Raw genomic sequence first — 21,055 nt, 5'->3', positions numbered from 1 at the left:
GAAATTGAGGCTCATAGAGGTTGGATCATTTGCCCAAGTGAAGCAGCTCCTAATTGGTGGAGCCAGGATTCAAACACTGACTTCCCCCAAGGCATACACCCCTGGTCACAGAATGATGGTAAGGATAAAACCAGGTAAGTAGAGTCGGATCTCTGTATCCTTAGGTTTCGCCTCCTGGAATTCAACCAACCGCAGACTAAAAATATAAGAAAAAATATATATAAATAAAAATCTTTAATAATATTTTATGAAATCTCTTGAAATAACTAATACAATTATAGTCAGCCTGGGTTACTCCAAAATCCTTGTTAGAAATCTCTAGAAAAAAATTCACTGAATGAAGAAAGAAGCTTGAACTTTATAAATTTGGAGGGCTCTAGTCACCTCTGTAATTTCATGATTCAAGATTTATTTTGAAATAACCCAATTATGACCACCTATATAGGAGCTGTGTAACCAAAGAATGAATGAAAAGTTGGTTTTAGATGGTGAGAGCATTTTGGTACTTCAGTGGTGTCTTGAATAGAGTGATGATGTAAAGAGTAAAGATTGAATGAATAGTTGTGGACAAATAGCTTCTTGAGGAAGGAACATTGCAAAATGAAAAATCATTGGAGTGTTATCCTCAAAGGGTTAGGAATCACTAGTTTTAAGCTGCCTTGTTTTGATGGTTTTCTATATCTTCTAGCTTCTTTTAAAGGCTATTTGCCTTGTTCATTTGAAGAATTTCAAATGTATGTGATCATCTTCCTTGCAAACCGTTACCACATCTTATTAACTAATTATTGAGCAATCCAACATACACTGAGAACCTGGTCTGTTCTGGCCTATTCTCTGGACCATGAGATTTTAGCGTATTCATCTGAGATCCTCAGCACCTAGAAAAGTACCTTGCAAACAATAGGCCCTATTAATGAGATTGACCTAGAAAAATTCTTCCTTACATCCTACTACTTTTAAGGTTTTTTTGTTTTGTTTTGTTTTGTTTTAGGGGCACAGATAATAATCATTCAACAAACTCCTTAGAGAATCTCCACATTTTAAAACGTAGTTAAAACTTCCTTTTAAGCTAAAGCAATTAAATTGTTCAACTTCTGCCCATAAAAATTTACCTTCGATCCCTTTAATGATACAAATTGCCATTCCAGTACTCTCCCTAGGTCAGGAGAACTGATATTTATTGAATTTGTGAGTTTGACCTGAGTTTAAATCCTAGCTCTGTTTAAAGCCCCAAGACTCTGGGCAAGTTGTTTAAATTCTTTGAGCTTTAGATTTTGAATATGTCGTTTGTTAATCTTTAAAAGATAAATTAATAAGACCACCAAAGAGTAGGGATAAGAGAATTTATCCTGTAGGGTTGCTGTTTTAAACATGATATGTGTAAAACACTCAGTAAGTACTATTTCCCACCACTCTCTCCCACACTTACCCAAGGTTAAAGATCACCCAGCTGGGACTTGTTTTTAGATTAGTCTCTCTTTTTTCAGACCTCATTGCCTCTACATCTAGTTTCTCTACCTCTTGCTTTAAACCATGGCACTAAAAAATGAACCTAAAATTCTAAATAAGGTCCTCCTAATGACGACAAAACTGGAAAGATTAGGAACACTATGGTAAGAGAGTGGGTAAAAATAACAAGAAAGGGTAAAGTCAGCCCAAGTTATGAGTCCATGGTGAGTGAAAGCCTTCAAGACAGCAAGGCTGTGATGGGTAGGAGCGTGTGATAACCATTCAGGGATAGGATGGGAGTGCGTGAAAAGTGAAAGTCTGCACCACCTCCCCATCAAGCATCATGCACAGTGCATTCTGACAAATGTGCATGTTACAGCTGATGTTTAGTTTCCATGGTTGGGAAAACAGAAACAATAGCAATCAAGAAAAAGTACCCAATCTGAAATCACCACCACTCACACTCATGACTTTACCTAGTGCCACAATTTGAGACTCTGCCAATGATCTAGTAATCAATGTAATTCTTTTGATATGAATGGGTAGGTCTGTGATAAATTTCATAATGCTTTTCTTCTGTAACAAACGTAAGGAGTTAAAAGATAACTTGAGTTTTCATTTCAAGAAAATAAGCGTTTGACCTAAAAGTTAGGATATATCTAAATAGAAATCACAGGTGAGGTTTTAAAGAGATAAATACAACACTTGTAATTAATAAGGGTTAGTTTAGTTTACCTCAAAGACCTCCTAGACCTACGTCATTCTTTTCAATATGGAATGGCAAATAAACATTTCACAAGTCATCACTTTTAAACGATTGTTCTAATCTATCCCTTTTCCCTAATGTAATTATAATGGTATTATGTGCTTCAAGTTATAGTTAATTCTTTCAGTATTTACAAGCTTTTCAAGAGTTTGGAAACTTAGCCATGTTTTTTATCCTCTTAGGATAAGCCTTGGAGCAAACTATTTGCCTGAGTTCAGTTTCCTTTTTTTTTTTTTTTTTAAATTCCTTGTTTTCTCTGCCAAATTCTGAAGCTTGAATAGTGGGTTGTAAGATTCAGGAAAAGAAATGTTATAGAATTTCCCTATATTTTAAGAGAAGGTAGGCAGCATTAGAAAGAAATTGGGCATTGATGCCATTTTTTGCCATGTAGAGAAGAGATATGGGAAATATCACAGTCCTCACTTTATCTGGATCATGGCTAGTCGACCTCTTGGGGACTGTGGGGAAGCCTTGTGAGCCGTTGTCGTTGAAGGTAATGAGCTACCACAATGAACCAGTTCCCCAGGCTTCCCTGTTGGAAACCTAGATGGGTCAAGTCTGACCTCTGAGCCTCTGTGCCTTTGTCTGTACACCAGGATGCAAACATCTCTCCTACCAACTTCAGTAAGGTCAAAGGGCGGTACACATGGAAGAGTTTCCTTAAACTACCCTTTATTAAATGCATGGGTTGGGCCATGCTAGGGTCCTGACATTACCCTCTTGGGGTAGTTTCACAGGGCAAGGCCACTCCCTGTGTGTCAAGTACAGTTTACATCAGCAATCACTTTGGTAACAGCCTCGCCTGCAAAATTTTTCATTTCTTTTGCTTTTTGTTTATATTTTACATTCTGTTTGTTTGTTGGGCCCACTATGAATCCTAATTTTAAGCCATATTTCATCTCTGTAAGAACATTAGGCTGAGAAGCTCATCCGCAAAATAATCTCCAAATTCATATTTCCCTCTCTAAATGTGGGCCTGAATCATGTAGAAAATGAGACCAAATAATTAACTTCAGACTTTTGCTTTAAATGGAATATGGTTTGATTAGATTGGATGAGAACAGAAAACATCACTAATGGGACAATATTGTGATTCTCTAAGGATGTTATTTCCCTAATGGAGCTATATAAAATGAAATACATAGAAATCATATAATGTTATCTTGGGCGTACTTCATAGGGTTATATCCTAAATTTATTTTGTTTCTATCATTTTTGCATTCCATATTCACATGTGAGGCTTGTGGGGGTTTTTTCTTGTGAATGTTACTCTTTTTTTATTTTTACCTGCGCTAAGAAAAATTTTTGCATTTCCTTACTTAGATCTGTTATGGTCTTCTTTCTGAACTGAATACTGTATAGATAGAACTGAAATTTTACTTCCTGTCTTTAATATTCTTTTTGCTTCTCATTCATATTTGAAGGAATATAGCATAATGATCACAAACTGTGCCCTAGAGTTGAAACCACCTCTTAGCTACATGACTTGGAGCAACTTTTATCTTTCTAAACCTTAATTTCCTCATCTGTAAAGTGGTAATAATTATCGTACCTACCTTCCTTATAGTGTTTTTGTGAGGCTAAAATAGGATGGTCCATAATATACTCCCTGTATATTTAATAAGTTTTAAAAACTTATTAAAAAAAGCTTTTTTGTGTACCATCAGAATGCAAATGTCTTAGATGTTGAGATTCTCTCATATTCCTGTCTGTGTGCCAAACCCCAGTACTTGGCACCTGGCAGATGCTTAGTAGGTGTTTCCTGAATGAATGACACACAAAAAAGCTTTTTTAAATAAGTTTTATACTGTCCCTGCTCTTTCTTTGCCAACCCAATGGTTTCTCGGTGCTTCTGGATTTTTTTACTGAGTTATGGATGTCAGAGTCTGGACTCACGGGAATGTCCTGAGGCCTTAGTGTTTAGGGAAGAAAGACTTCATCTTTTTCATCAGACTGCAGATTTTTTCTTACGTAGTTTCTCTGCCCTCTTTGGCTTTGGACTTCACACTCTCAAAAGGCACGAGTCTCTGTCTTACCATTGGCCCGTTGGTCTCACAGCTCTCCAGTTTGGCTCTTCTGGCCCATAATCAGTTCATCCTCATTGCCGCTTTCCTCTGTGGATATAGTTACAGTTACCTAGATGGCTTCCCTCCTGCTTGGGGGAAGGAATGTACTTCTGCCTTAGTTCGTGGGTTACAAGGACACTCGCTCCATTTCTGGCATCCCTCTCCACCCAGTTCCATTGCATTGGAGAACAAACTTGCTCAGCTCACTGTCAGAACTGGCATTGACTGGGGCCATTTCTCTAGAGGGTGGGCTCATTGTAGTAAAGACCAGTGCACAGGGTGTGCACCCCCTTGCCTTCTCTTGCACTTCCTGTCTCCAGGAGGGGACAAACCAGATAAGGTTTCTCTCAGCTGACCTGGTCATCTCAACCCTCTCTATGCTACCTGCAGCTGGATGGAGCTGATGGGCCAGTCATGTGTGATCATACAGCTATTTGGAAAGAGGGTGTAGAATGTAAGTGTTAGGGTACAGGAATATTAAGAGGCTCACACTGGCCTTCTACCCTAACTCAGTTTCTGTAACCGAGCTTTTACTTGAGTTCTCTATTGTTGAACTGGGTCCTTGTCCGGTTAATGAAATCAGTACTTTATTTGCTATTTTGCTATCATCTCTTGTCTATATGCTCCTTCAGCAGAGACTCCCAGAATGAGACCAAGGTCACATGCAAAACCAAATCCTTCACACCGTTCTCCATCTAGACCAACCTACTTTACGAAATCTTTTTAGACAGCCACCATAAGGATCTTTTTCTAAAACTGGACCTTTTATAGTATTGAGAGCTATATTCAGTTCTAATCACCTCCTAGTCACTCCACTGATGAGGGAGAGATCCCTGCCCTAGGGTTGTGGGGATGGCTGAACACAGGACACCTGACACTGGACAGATGAGACTGACAGCAGTTTATTGGCCACTTTTACTCACAGCCAAGGGGAGGACACCACTATGCAGGGCCATACAGGTGGCACTTAAGAACAGAATGAACAACCAGAGGCTGTGGGAGGCAGGGTTCCAGTGTCAAGAGAATGAGGTCACCCCACGTTTCCACTGGAAGATGTGATTGGTTTCTCTGAACAATTCTGCGGGCTGGTTGGAAACTGAAACTTGCTTCTCAAGGATAAGCGGGAAGCGCATCTGGCCCCTTATAAAGAGGGTTGTTTGGCTAAGGGACCTTTCCATGGGAGCAGAATGGGGGAGAGAATGGGCCATGTGAGCTCCTCCCGATTTCATCAGATGTCAAAGCGGCACACAGAATCAGGCCTGAATTTTAGGACTAACACTGCACTGTCATATCATTTGTTTATTACCTTGGAATTTTACTCTAGATTTGCGTTTCTGAACATCTTGTTTCCTAATCAAATTGTGGGCTACTTGGGGACAGCCAGCACTTAAAGAAACAGTGCACGTTGTGGTTTGGTAAAACATGATTTTCATTAAAATGATCTATCATGTCCCAAAGTGATTATTGTCTAATGTAAAAGTACAAATACCATTTAACAGCCCCACGTTTTGTCTTTGGATAATGTTATTTTTCTTAATTTAGCAAAGCCTTTAGTACTAAAGTATGTGCTGGTAGAGTTTATAGTTGTATTAGTAAAGAGTTTGAACTCATGGCTAGCAACGATGCCCACGTGTACATGTACTGCTGAATTAACACCCTGTAATGTGCCGAGGATGGACAGCTCTACACATTTAGAGTTACCCATGTTTGCTGACATTTGGAAATAGCTAATGTTTCCCCCGCCCCACTCTGTTTTCAAACAGTTGATGAAACAATAAAATGAATGGGTCAATTGCATTCTTTTTAAAATCAGAGTTAAGCTACAGCCTAAATACCAGAATGCTGATGTCTCAAATGTATTGTAGGCACTAATGGAGCCCACTAAGAGGTTTTATTGTTGCTAAATTGAGGCAAATTGGTACAAAGAAGGGATGGTGAGGAGGTCATAGACCAGTTGGAAGAATTTAGTGTATATCCTCTCAATTTTCTAAAAATCTAATATTAAATATTTTATTCATCTCAAATTAGGTCCATTAAACTAATTTTATTTTCTACTTTGTTAAAATATTTGTTAAATTGTATGCAATCCTAAATGTAGAGCTCTTTCCCTTTTAAAATTATGATATACAATTAGGCAAATGACTGAAAGTTTCAACATTTAACTGATTTTTGTGTTTTCAGAGTAATCCATTATGTCTCTGTGATAGAATCTTTCCTTGCATTTCTTACAAATAATCCAATCTAGATCCATCCCAGTGCAGACAAAATGTTATTGTTGTAAAGAAACTGTTGGTTTCAGTTTAACATGAAAACTTAAAGCTGATTTCATTAAAATGAGGTTTTCCATTGCTAAACTCTTTACTAGCATAGAAATTTCTATCCAGAGAAAAACACTACATTTTAGGATTAAGTGCTAATTCAGTTTCTATACTATTAGATTTGAATTCTAAAAATTTTCTGGTGAAATTACCACTTATCATTCCAAAGTAGGTATTAGGAATTTAATGTATACATGTTTTCAATGTTTTTTTAATATTATAAAAGAAATACATGCTTATTATAGAAAAATTTGGTGAACATAGATACAAACAAAGCAAAATTTTACCAGCTAGATACAGACAACCACCATTCAGCTTCAGTGGATTTATTCCCACTTTCCCCCCAGAATCTAGAGCTGTGCTGTCCAATATGGTAGCCTCTAGCCAGTGTAATTTAGCTCCCTAATACCCATTCTCTGTCTCTTCTCTTCAGAAAGCTCTCCAGATGCTGTTTGGGTTCCCCCTTCCTGCCCCTGCAGTCTGGAAATTGCTTTTAAGCAATTGTAGTGCTCGTTTCATTTGTTTCCTTTTTCTCAGGGATCAGGGTTCTGCACTGCCTATTGTCCAATATCTGAAAACAGTTCCATATAGTTTGTCCAGTGTTCTAGCTGCTTCCCATGGGAGGTTAAAAGTCACATTTCATGTGTCTCTTATAATCAGCATATGCTTAAATTATGTGACGAATTTTTATAGTGGAGTTTAAACCATTTTTTATGTATTATGGATATGTAGCTTCCTGTCAGCTTAAGTCCTTGAGGGAATATTTTTTTCCTATATTTAATTCAACAGATACTATTGAGCACTTACCATTGCCATGCACTATTCTGGGTGCTACAGATATAGCAGGATACAAACTTACATAAATTTCTGCCGTACTATAGCTTTCATTGGGATGAGACAATAGATAAGTCAGTAAAATACAGAATATTAGTTAGATGGTGATAAGCACCTGTTAGAAAATAAAGGAGAAAAGTAGATAAGGAGTTTGGGGAGTGAGTGTTTGACAATTTACATGTTTTGAAATAGAAATTCCTTTTCCCATCCAAGGAATCTCCTGAATCTTCTCTTTCTCTGTGCCTCTTCTAATATTCATTAAAAACTGAGAAAAGATTTTTTTAAAAAGGCCATATTGGAGGCTTGTATCCACTGCTACTCATAGCATCCCTTGTGCCCACCTAGAAAATAAAACTAATACAGGAAAAACAGGGCACAAATCATGCTTGCGAAAAGGGGGGAAACCCTACTTTTTATAGAAAAACCTGCTAATGAGGTCACACAATAACTAGACTTTTTAATTCTAAATTTTAAAATTCTTATCAGACTTCAGTTTTATTCAAAATCATTTGAGCCAGTTAAGAAAAATGAAAATTACCTCTTACACATAATTCTAAATATTAGGTTAAAATCTGCAAGATATGCTCATAAAATACTTCTTAATTAAGCCACTAATTATATATTTGTGTTTCCTCTTGCATGTTTTTCATTTTTATAACATGAAAATAGAAATAAGCAGCCAAAACAGTATGGAGGAACCTCAAAAAATTGAAAATGGAACTACCTTATGACCCAGCAATGCCACTCCTGGGTATCTATCCAAAGGAATCCAAAACACTAATTCGAAAAAATATATGCACTGCTCTGTTGACTGTGGCACTGTTCACAATAGCCAAGACATGGAAACAACAGAAATGCCCATCAACAGACAAAAGAAACCGTGGGACATTTTATACAATGAAGTATTATTCGACCATAAAAAAGAATGAAATCTTACCACTTGTAACAACATGGATGGACCTAGAGAATATTATGCTAAGGGAAATAAGTCAGACTGAGAAAGACAAATACCATATGATCTCACTTATATGTAGGGTCTAAAGAACATAATAAGCAAACTAAACAGAAATAGACTCAGAGATACAGAGAAAAAAAACTGACAGTTGATAGGAAGAGGATGGGGATGGGGAAGAAGGGGAAGGGATTAGAAAGTGCAAATTAGTAGTTATAATGTAGTCACGGGGATATGAAATACAGTGTGGGGAAAATAATAATGTTGTAAAGATTATGTAGGGTTCCAGATGGGCACTGGACTTATCAGGGGGATCACTTCCTCGTAGATTCTGTGGATGCCTGACCAATATGCTGTATATCTGAAGCTGAAGTAGAATAATATTGAATGTCAACTATAATTAAATATATATACTCTCGTATGTACCACTCCTTTATCAGTCTATTGATGGACACTTAGGTTACCTCCATATTTTGGCTATTGTAAATAATGCTGCAGTGAACATAAGGGGTACATAGGTCTTTTCAAATTAGTGCTTTGGATTTTTTGTTAGATAAATTCCCAGAAGTGGAATTACTGGATCATACGGTAGTTCTATTTTTAATTTTTTGTGGCATCTCCATACTGTTTTTCATAGTGGCTGTACCAATTTACAATCCTACCAACAATGCAGGAGGGTTCCCTTTCCTCCACGGCATTGCCAATACTTGTTTTTTAATTTATTGATGCTAGCCATTCTGACAGGTGTGAGGTGGTATCTCATTGGGATTTTAATTTGCATTTCCCTGACGATTAGTGATATTGAGCATCTTTTCATATATCTGTTGGCCCTCTGAATGTCCTCTTTGGAGAAATGCCTGTTCAATTCCTCTGCCCATTTTTCAATTGGATTGTTTGGGTTTTTTTAGTGTTAAGTTAAATAAATTCCTTATATGTTTTGGATATTAACTCCTTATTGGATGTATCATTGGTGAATCTCTTCTCCCATTCAGTAGGTTATTTTGTTTTGTTGATGGTTTCCTTCACTGTGCAAGAACTTTTTAGTTTGATGTAGTCCCATTGCTGAATTTTTTCTTTGGTTTCCCTTCCCAGAGGAGACATATCCAAAAAGGTATTACAAAGTGATGTGAAAGAGCTCCCTGCCTGTATTGTATTATTCTAAGTTTTTTATGGTTTCAGGTCTTACATCTAAGTCTTTAATCCATTCTGAGTTTATTTTTGTGTATAGTGTAAGAAACTGATCCATTTTTTTACATGTCTTTCAGTTTTCCCAGCATCATTTATTAAAGTGACTGTCTTTACCTCATTGTATATTCTTGCCTCCTTTGTCATAGATTAACCATATAGGTGTGGGTTTATTTCTGGGCTCTCTATTCTGTTCCATTGATCTATGGGTCTGTTTTTACACCAATAAAAAAGACAGGCATTTTTATATAAATATGAAAAATAATAGGTAAGTGTGCTTTAACAAATCATACCGTGTAATTCTGATATGTGGCTTCCAGAGGAGGGTGGGCATGTGGAATGTTGAGACTCATGGTGGACCGTCACTGAAGTAGATACCCATCTTTCGCTTAATTTTTTTTCTTGGTTTTTAAAATGTCTAATTCTAACAAAACTAAACCTATCAAGGTTTATTGACTAAAATATATGTAAATTAAAAATTCCCTATGTAAGTTCCATATGAATTTTGACCTATTAAGTTTTATGTTACGATATATCTGGTCTCTACCACATTTTAAAAACTGCTTTACCTTTCTTGCTTGTTCTTTACCCATGCATAAACCCCTATTTTTAATCATTATCTACATTTTCCATCCAGTAATAGAATTTAGTTATGTATTAATCATTAAGCAACCTTGACTAATGTGATTCACTTTGTGCAGTTAGAAGATTGTTCCAGCAAACTGTGATTTCCTCATAAAGAGCTGGGAAGGGAAATATCAGAGGATATCAGGGTAATAAAAAGTGACATATTGGTGTCACATCTGAGATCATATTTTTCTAAAATCATTTAGCCTTTCTATGTGTAAAGTGGTACAGGCTTTTTTTTCAAACGTGTGTGCAAGAAATGTCTTTTATTTTCTCTAAATCAAGTTGAATCTGTTTCAAGCCCCATCCTGTCTGGGAGGTGGGAAGTTAAATCTTCGTCATCCTGACACTTTGCATCCTCTCTCAGACGGACCTTACAGGGTCTTATGTAGAAAGAACACTCAGGAAAGACTTCTCTGGTCTCCAGTCCTTATCACCATGGTTCCTTGTAGTGAGGATGAAGTGTAGCACTTTTGGGACAGGAATCTTGCTAGGTCTGGAGCGCCTAGAGCTGGGATCCAGCTTCTCTGGATGTACTACAGCTGCTTCCTTCTCAGGTTTATCCCCCAGAGGTGCCGCTGGGGAGAAAGGTGCAGGTGTTCATCTCTTGGGAAATCCACAGCGTTTGGTCCCTTTCTAAAGTCTTGGATAATCTCCTTGTCCCTTTGGATCTTGTCACTTCCACTTCTCTTTTACCCACTAATGGCCTAGTTTTCTCTTTCTCCTCAATTCAGAATATAATGCCCTCTTTAAAAGGAAACCTTGCAAGGAAAGTTGTCTTCAGGGGATCTGGCACCAAAACCTCCCCTGAGGTAAGGGAACACAAAGACCTGTCTATCTTCCTTGAACCAGGAGTGGGGAAATTGAAGGAGAGCAAAACTCAAATGAGTATCACAATAGATTCACTTGCATAATATTTGACATATATAATACTTAACGGTATTAAAATAGTAGGAAAGTTCTTTATTCCTTTAAGTGTGTTTGGAAAGTTTAAAAATATCTTTGTCATTCCCTAATGTTGCGTTGTTTTCTATATATATTTGATATCAATACTATCATCATCTATAGCGTTAACCTTTCCAGTGAACAAAGCCTACCCTTCATCTCCGTCTCTCAATTCTAATCTTGCAGCAGGTAGAGGAGAGAGTCCTGAATTCTTTCTCCATGCCATGGAGTGAGTATAGCAATGGAGATTTGTTCCATAGATAGACTTCTAAACTGAATTCCCAACGGACTTGAAATTGTGCAAGACAGGATGCAGGAAGAAAAGTGAGACCAAGTATGCAGGGTTGCAGGGACCCCCTCCACCCATCCCCATTTCAATCATACTAGTTGTCCCTTTTCACTTGCTTTATGTAATTCCACATAAAATTTTGTTTTAATGAAAGATACCATTGTTCTAAAATTTTGGAGGTCTTTGAAGGTTATATTCAAGTATATACCTACAGCATTTGAAATTCCCCAATATTTTGAGTTAAAGGTCTTCCTTTTTTCAATAGTGTAATTCTATGGTATGAAAATGAACCTTCCCCTTAAAATACTCTGTTGCTTATGCATGTGAAAATTCCCAAACGACAGGCCAAGTTTGGGGGGTAGTATAATTGATTTAGACTCTCAGTTCCTTTTCTGGTTGATAGAATATCCATTGTGGATGGTTGTCGATACAAATCTTGCTGCTTGCTATACACTCATCTGTTCACTATACAGAACAATAGAGTTCATAGAAAGCATCCCATAGCTCCAACCCAAGTACTGAATTATTTTCTCAATTAACCAGAATTTTAAAAATTAACTCTTTATTGATATTTCATGATTATAATGATCATCACATACATTTATATCTACAGGTTATTTTTGTTGATATTAAACAAATTGCTTTACTTTAATAAATTATTTGGAAGGTTATAGAATTCAATCCAGACAACAGTAACTAAAAATAATTTTTAAATGGTTAACTTCATTATTTTATGTCTAGCTAAATAATACGTATGCTATAATATTCATTAGAATTAAAGTTTCCATAACACAAGTTTCAATTTTTGAATTACAATTCAAATATTTTGTAATTACATTTTTTATTTTAGGATACTAATCTTTTGCTTGTTAAAAACATAGTTGAGTAAAACTGTTTCAGTGTCACATATTTTTAATAATATATGTATATATAATGTTGTGGATTTCAGAACAGTTACTTTTTTTGACCCTACTCTGCTACTATTATCCTAGTATATAGACTTAAGACTATATAGTGTCTATTGTGCAGTATAAACAATTTTTATTTCTATTAGTATCGAATACTAAAATTAGAATATTCAAGTTTAGAGATGGTTTTTTCATTAGAAAAGTTTGTGCGGTCAATGCGAGAACTAGGACTTCCGACCTTGCTCAGCCAGGACTTCCTACAAAAAAATAAATAAAAATTAGCATGTAAACTATATATAGACTAGCTCTAGCTAAAATGATCCCACAATAGGTAACAATGGGAGTTTACTTTTTACTAACTTTTGCATGTAATGTGAAATATGAATTTTTACATTGTATATATATGATGTATGTATGAGAATAGAACAGTTTAATTAAATATGGATAAAGAAAAGCTAATAACAAATTAAGCACAGTCAACAACTACTGATGATTTCGTATTGGGGTTATTTCCCTCTCTTAAAAGTCATAGAAATAATTCATCATTGTTTTCTTTCATTACCCAGAACATGGTGTGTGTGTATGAGAATGGATGAAAGAATAGAGAATGTGATTTTCTATAAACATTAAAATTAGATGAACACTTTTATTCAAAAACCATTTCTTACTATATATATCAGCAAAGTATCTACATTAAAGGGACAAGTTAAATGTTCTGAAACTTTCTGATTACATAGTGCAATGGTTTTTCTTATTTATCCACGTGTCTAATTTATGCATTTGGGTACTTACCTGAGATGCTTCCTGTATAATTCAGGTTTAGTATAATATAGTGGACAGCTCAGATCGTACTGTTAAGGATTTTCCAGAATCTTTCTGTCCATTAATAATTAGTTGGGATGACAGAGTAAGTGGGACTACAGGTAAATAATATGAGTCCATTTTATACAAGTGATGGCAGTTATCCTAGCTGTTATTGTGGAAATATTCCATGACTTCTCTCATATTCCTGAAGTTCTTTCAAGCTGTGCCACTTGTGCTGTGTACAGCTGCACATTATCATATATAACAATCTCATAAAACTTTGAATTAAAAATATTTTCTAGGCTAAAGTTGTCTGATTATCTGAAAATTACTCCTAGGGTAGAGAAGGATTCGATTCAAATTGCCATTGTGCTATGCAGCACTTCCTTTGGTTCTTATTTGTGATAGTTTTACTGGGAAAGGTGAATTTTCACTGTTCTTTTTCAGAAACTATGCCATGAGCGAAGTAGCACATTTTCTTCAACTCATTTAGTTGAAATCTTAAAAATGGAAATTAGATGTGTTGAAGAATAAAATTTAATTATTATGAAAAGGAGCTGATGGCTTCAATTTTATAAGTCAATCTCCTTGAAATCTTCTAAAAAAAACAGGCCAGAAAGAGAAGCTAACATTTATTGTGCACTGTGTGCTAAGTTCATTATGTATACTATTTCCTTCAGTCCATCCTGTAAGTTACAGTCTATTATTGCTCCTAAATTATTGATGAGGGAACTTGCCCAGGATAGCCACAGTGGTGGTAGTGACAAATGATCAGATTCTGGATAGATTCTGAAGGTACAGTCAAAAGATTTGCTGACAGATTGGATGTGGGTGTGAGAAAGAGGAATGAAGGATGACACCAGGGTTATTGGGTTGAAAACCTACTGGGACAGTGTTGTCATTTACTGAAATGGAGGGGCTGTGAGAAGAACAGATTTGGGGGAAAGATCAGAAATTCAGTTTTGGAGTGTTAAGTTAGAGATGTCTTCTAAAGGAGATGTTGAGTATGCAGTTGGATCTGAGTCTGGCTGGAGGAGATCAAATTTGGACTCTCTCTGCAGACAGACAGTATTGAAAGACAAGATTGGATGGGATCACCATAAAAATGAATATAGACAGAAAAGGGATGAGGTCCCAGCACTGTACCTGAGGGCACCCCAGCGTAAAGAGCTCAGGAAGCAGAGTAAGAACCAGCAGAGGAGGAGAAGAAAGCAGCCAGTGAGATAGGAGAAATACTGGGAGAGCATCGTGACCTGAGAGTCAAATGAAGCCCTCCAGGAACAGAGCATCAAGTGGGTCAATGCAGCTTGCAGGTCAAGTAAGGTGAGGACTGAGAAGTGACCACTGCATTCAGCAACACAGAGGCCACTGATGACCTTGACAGAGCAGTTTTGGTGGAGTGAAAGCCATAATTGAATATGCTCAGGAGAGAATGAAAAGAGAGGAAATGGAACCAGAGGATCCAGGAGTAGGACTGGTGGGAACAGGAGCTGCAACGGACTAGTCCAGCTGAGCTGACAGCTTACTGTGTTTGACTAGTCGAGAGCCTGACTACCTATCTGCAGCTGGTCTTCCACACCGGCCAGACCTATGGCCAAGGAGGAATCTCTGCCACTGGTAGGGGCAGAATGGTCCTGCTGTTGGGTGATTCAGCTTCATTTACTGTGTGTGTGTGTCTGGGGCAGGGCCACTTTGTGCCATGGCTCCACACATGACACTCCTGTTGCTAAGAACCATCTTGCCTGACCTGCCAACTCACTTAGGAGCATTCTGGTCACCTAAGACCTTACTCCTCATGTGCTGCTCTTATAGTCAGTCCTTTATAGGTGTCTCAGGTCTGGAAATGGCAGAACTAACAGCTCTCCTAGCTGCAAAAGAACTAGTCACAGATTAGTGAGGATGGGATATACAAGAGGGTGCCAAAAAAAAAAAAAAAATGTATACACATTTTAAGAAGGGAAAAAACTGTATTAAAGTTGTAATGCTCAACATATACCGATAATAAAAGAATACAAGTCATGTGTATACATTTTTTTTGGCACCCCTGGTATATACACAATCACCCCGTTAGTGTGAAAAAGAACCACAAAATCAAACAATACCAGTGCATTCAAGTAAATATTTAAGTAGCACTGTATACAGGTCATAATCTAGATACTGGAGTACATACATAGATACTTAAAATGCAGTTTCTTCCCCCAGTAACTTACAGTCTAATAGCTGAGTTTGGAGTATAGTAAAAATAACTCTAATATAAGGCAGGATATGATGTGCAATGTGAGTTTTATGTACAGGGATGCAGGAATTAGGAGGATAACTGTTGTCAAGGTATTCAGGGACACCTTTGTGATGGCAATAGCAGGTGGGCTAGGTTTTAAAGAAAATACTATCGAATTTATCCAATATTAGAATGGGGAATGCTAACTTAAGCATGACAGGAAACAAAGAAGCATAGGAAAAATATTGATAACATTAATTTAAAATGTAAAACTTTTGAAATGGTCGAAAAATGTCTTAAGCAAAGCCAAAACAAACAGCAAACTGGAAAACTTATTTGCAATTTCCTTACTATACAAAGAGCACTTAAACCAATACATAAAAGATGGCCATCTAAGAGAAAAATGGACAAAACAACATCAGCAGATGAAAGGGAAAGAAATAGAAATGGCCAATAAATACGTGACAATATTCTCACTCTTACTCATAATTTTAAGACTATGAGTAGAGTAAGAAGGACACACCATCTGTTACGTATGAAATGGCAACGATTTGAAAGTTTGATAATATCTAGTAGCAGCAGTCAGGGTGTGGAAAAAGAGGAACTTTTCTACCTTGTTGATGGGAATGCAGACTTGTAGACTTTTTTAGATGGACAACTTTAAAATTTTAAATGTCCATAAGTTTTAAATGTCCATAACTTACAGACATACTGTCATAGAGAAGGTACCCAGGGATACAGACTCTCAGACAGAGATTAGCATGCAGGAAACCCTCTCTGGTATAACTGTGGGGCGGGAGGCAAGGAAAGGAGGGGGGACTGGACAGAGACGCAGTATCAGAAAACACAGAGGAGCTCTGAACCTGGAAAACCCTTCCGAGTTGTCCCAAGTTGAAAAGGCAGTGTCTGCCTATTCCCAACATGAACCAGTCAGCAGAGAAAAGCTCAGAGAAGGAGGTGTGGTCTTTAGCGAGGTGCCTTCCTTCTGCTGAGGCAATTCCAAACTGAGGACCACCTTCCAGCAGCACTGCCAGCGTCTGGGGAAGAAATCCTTCAGTCCTGAGGGGGACGCTGAGTAGCACGTCACAATATCCACTACACACGTTCTCACAAGTTGGCCAGGGGAATCAATTGAAGATGCACGACAAAGGCGTGGTAATCGGTGGGACAGGGCCCCAGGGCAGGCTGGAAGAACCAGGATCGTGACATAGGTAGACTCGTCAGGTTTAGAAAAGAAAGAGGACACACCTATCTGTACAGAAGAGAAGACAAGGGGTCAAAAAACTGGAAAGCAATTGTATATTGAAGAGGCACTCACATGAGATAGACGCCATTCCCTCAGTAAAATAAGAGGCAAGGTAATTTACTGAGAATAAGGGAGGTAGAGGTACTAGAGTTGAGAAATTAAGAAAGTAAAAAAAGGTGTTAATTGCTATAGGAGTTAACAAATGTTGACTGAAATGAAAAAACTGCTGACGAGGCCCTTACGGTTAGACGAGGTGGCTGGGGGCTGCAAACCTGACCAATGGCAGAGCCCTCTGCTTCCTGAGTTGCCTGTCGCGCAAGTGTGGTCAAAAACCAGTGGGGCCAGAAAGCAGTGCCTGGGACAAAGGCTTCCCAGTAGCGAGAGTCCACCTGAGGAGCATACTGAATAATTCAATCACGTTTCCTGGAGGGAGTGATAGAATGTGGGACTCCCCTTCTCCCAGCTGGCATGGACTTTTCTTTGGCCAGCTGCACAGCTGTGGTCTTGGGTTTACTAGGGTGAGCTGAATAACCCATTTCACTGGGCAGCTTCCGATTTGGGTATCTTTATATCTTTTCTCTTGGACCGGTCAGATCCTCCAGGAAAGATGCATCAAATATCCTGCCTAGAGTGTGGAAATCTGGCTGTGCATGTTCTGGGACTCGGAAGAGGATGAGGCCTCAACATTCAGTGCGTAACTTTCACTGAGTCCCTGTTTTCAGCACTGTATCTGTAAAGCCTCTCCAGAGCATGAAACTCAGGCTTCCATCTGGCCGTGAGGGATAACTGCTTATTAAACAGATTCTGAATCAATCCTCCTATTTTTAATCCCACCTTTCTGCCCACTTTGTTTGGCTTGTGCCCTGTGGGGTTTCCACTGTGTAAAATGAGCAATGTCTCTGCTTCTCCCACTGCAGGCTTACAATCCAGTTCTGCGTTACCACCAGCTCATTGGCTTTCTCATTTCCAAAGTTTTGTTGCTGTAGCTTTATCTCCCATTCTTTGTTCTTGTGGGTTTAAACCTTTTTAATAAAATCCATTTTACCCATATTTAAGTGGGCTTCTGGAGGAAACAGAGATAAATACATATGTTCAAAATAGTAACATCTTTAACTGAAAGTATGGCTTTCCTCTTTATATTTAAATCTTTCATCCATCTGGAATTATGTGATAGCATTTATAAAAAGATATTTTAATTTTGAATGATTAGACATTTTCCTCAGCACAACTATTACCATATACTAAATCTGTGTATCTTTTTCTAGACATTCTGTTTGGCTCCAGTGATATCTTTGGTTAATCCATAAATCAGTACTAAACTATTTTAATTATTTCAGCCTTAGAATACATTTTAATGTCCAGCAGTCCCTCCACTGCCACCCATATTAGTCTTCTACTTCTAAATGTCCTTATTTATCTCATATAGTCTACTAGATAATAGCATAATTTTGTCCAATCCTTCAAATCCCCTTTTAAATTTGAAAATAATTCAGAGAGAACTGACATTTAATCTTATCATCAAGAGTAACAATTTTCTCTACTTTTGTTCATCTTTATGCTCCTCATAAAAATTTTGTAGGTTGCTTAATTCAGGTCCTGTTTATTTCTTGGTACTTTATACTTAGATATGTTCTATTTTCTTTGCTATTTTGAACAACATGCTTTTTAATCATCATGTTCTTTACCTGGTATATAGAGAAACTAGTGATCTCTTATATTGTAAACAGATGCCTGACTGAACTTCCTCAGTAGTATAACAGTTTTGCTTTCTTTGGGATTCCTACGTAAACCAGCCCATGTATTTTTCCTGAATTCATCCTGGCAGTCAATTGTTATCACACTGACTGGATAATTGCATTGCTCTTTATTTTAGCCTATGTAACCACATGTTGGCTACTTACATGACTGTTAGAAAATTGCTACAGTAACTATGCAGAGAAAGAAAGAATCATGAACAGTGCTCTCCCAGCCAGTGGGCCAGCAGGACTGTAATACACCACTCTAGTTCCAGCATGTTTTATCTATTAGTTTAGTAGACTCAATAAATATTGAACGGATGGTTGGATAGATGGGTGAATTATATTTGCTTGAAAGAGACTGAAGTCTAGTATTTTGACTGTAAATTTCAATCTGCTTTGTGTGCATATATCTTTCAGGTATTTTTATTTAAGAAACATCCACTGAGAGGCTTTAAAAGAAATAAGAAAGTTCAACTAATAAAAATGAAAGAATAAGAATGTAAATTGGAAAATTCTATTGATAGCAGTCATGTTATTTAATAGCCATGTTCTCCTTTTAATGTATTTTAAATGTCTTATATAATGAGGTTTTGAAAATGCAACCAATTTTTATAAAGTCTATTTTATTCCTTTACCAAAAGCATCTTGCCTTTAACAATTACACAGTAATATAAGAAGGGATTTCATTATGGATGCATTTCTTAATTTTGAATGATTAGACATTTTCCTCAGCACAACTATTATGAGGTGTCTACACAGTTGTGAAAACAATTTTTTATGGAATGCCAAAGGACAATGATCTTACAGGCATTACTTTTAAATATTCTTCAGGCCATCCTTGCATTAAAGAAATGAATAAAACACAGTGCTGATAAATGTTAAATGACCAAGGAAAAAAATCTATGCATTTAATAAATTAACTGTGCTGTATTTTTCTGCTCCTATTCAGGCAGTCACCAACTATATTGGTCCCCTTGGGGTTTCCACAGCATTCTAATTCTTTGGTGCAGATGGCACACATTTAGCTATCAAGTACAGTAAGTGCCACTCATTTATGGCCTTGGCAACCAGCAAAGAAGCCAGCTGTGACCTTCTAAAATGCACTTAGGTTTCTGCCCTGCCAGAGGCCCTTCTGAGACTGCCCCTGTCTAAAAAGCTCCCCCACTCCATGATGCTGTGTGCATCATGGGAATTATGTAATTGTTTGTGTGTTCATTATGTACCTACTCTATGTTAGAATACAAATTCTAAGAAAGCGTAGAGACTTACTCACTGCTATATCCCCAACATCTAGCATGATGCCTGGTGAAAGTGCTCATTCAATAAACATATACTGAATGAATGACACTTTGTCACAGCCTGCTTTCTTCCGGTCCTCAGCTTCCAGGCATGGGATGTGGGAGCATTTCTAGGGTCCTATACAGTCTACACAGACAAAGAAACGCGGAGCATGACCTTTTAACTCTGATTTTACCTCATATAAAACAAAGCCATTCTAGTTTTTTGTTGTTGTTTTTTTGTTTTCACACTCTTTGAAAGGTAAAGAAATAGTTTCTACTATTACAGAAAATGATAAAATATTTTAGTCATGACAGTCCCCTATGAAATAACACAAGTAATGACTACATTCATCCTCTTAAAGGAAGTTGGAGGCCTATAGATATGACCTAATAACCTGAATATAACCATGTGAACCAAGTCTATTCGTAGAATTGGTTCATTTATTTTTGCCAGCCTCCACATTTTAGCATATTGCTTGTGTGTCTCAGTTTACTCATTATATAAACAAGCTTGGTAACTGACTTCACACAGAGTTCAGGGGGAGTATTACAACAACACTAGATGAGGACCAAGTTCATCCTGCAAAGCCAGTCACATGACATGCCGGCAGCTCAGTCAACTTCAGTGCACGGTTGATTGTATATCATTAGACATATTGTGATTATTGAATAAAAATCCTTCGACACTTTTCTTACTATCCCAAAGATGTACAAATACCTACTATTATGTTTGTTGTATGAATTCAGGATTTTAAAGCTTTTCAAAGAATCCTTTCTTCCAACATAATTTTGTCCAAAAGCTTAATGCTTCCAGCGGAAGTCAAGTGCTTCTCTGAAGCAAGGGAATGGTTGGGGGTGGGGTGCAGAATCTCCTCCAGCTGTACCTCAAGCACCTCTGGGGAATCCCAAGAGCTTGAACTGCTCAGTTGGAAAACTGCCCTATTTAAGCTATCAATGAGAAAGGATATCAGTGAGTGGAATATATGGAGAATCCATCATATGTAGAAGTGCAAATCAACATAACGACTGTCTTTTCTATAATTCAAGTCGGTGTTTCCTACAAAATGTAGTAAGCGCCTGAGGTGATATAAAAAATTCCATTTAACTAATATCCTTTTCTGAAATAAAGAGGTGAAATTAAAGCACTAGAAAGCTAATACTATTAATAATTCATAGCAGTTCTATTTCCTGGGACTAAAGTGGGACAGCATAATCCTTTCGAATATCTCTGCAGCATAAGTATAAAATGTAGAGCATAGCAAGAAAGCAGACAGTAGGAAAAGACAGCTAATGAATTAAAAGTTAACGTGGTGCATGCTGGAAAATATTGAGTTGCCTGCCCATTTCAAGCTTTCAAACTAGCATTAATAATGGAAGGATAGTGTATAACAAATATTTTTGCTGTTCTCCTTTCTTTAGCAAGTTTCCT

General features: G+C 37.3%; 1 protein-coding gene and 1 long non-coding RNA gene across 4 annotated transcripts in view; one reads left to right on the top strand and one right to left on the bottom strand.

Moving 5' to 3' along the window:
• LOC109439275 (uncharacterized) overlaps window positions 1-21,055 on the top strand; it is a 160,129-nt gene that overhangs the window by 118,807 nt on the left and 20,267 nt on the right. The window lies entirely within an intron of this gene.
• Window positions 11,977-21,055, bottom strand: part of ACYP2 (acylphosphatase 2) — a 109,788-nt gene continuing 100,709 nt past the window's right edge. Inside the window, exon 4 of the mRNA XM_019719532.2 lies at window positions 11,977-12,596. Within this exon, the coding sequence (XP_019575091.2) occupies window positions 12,482-12,596 (115 nt within the window). The 3' untranslated portion in view covers window positions 11,977-12,481. The remainder of the gene's footprint in view (window positions 12,597-21,055) is intronic.

This window comes from Rhinolophus sinicus, linkage group LG05 (genome assembly GCF_036562045.2).
Source record: "Rhinolophus sinicus isolate RSC01 linkage group LG05, ASM3656204v1, whole genome shotgun sequence".
Classification (NCBI taxonomy): Eukaryota; Metazoa; Chordata; class Mammalia; order Chiroptera; family Rhinolophidae; genus Rhinolophus; species Rhinolophus sinicus.
Note: the sequence above shows the minus strand (reverse complement) of the source record. Positions and strands in the feature narration are given on the sequence as shown.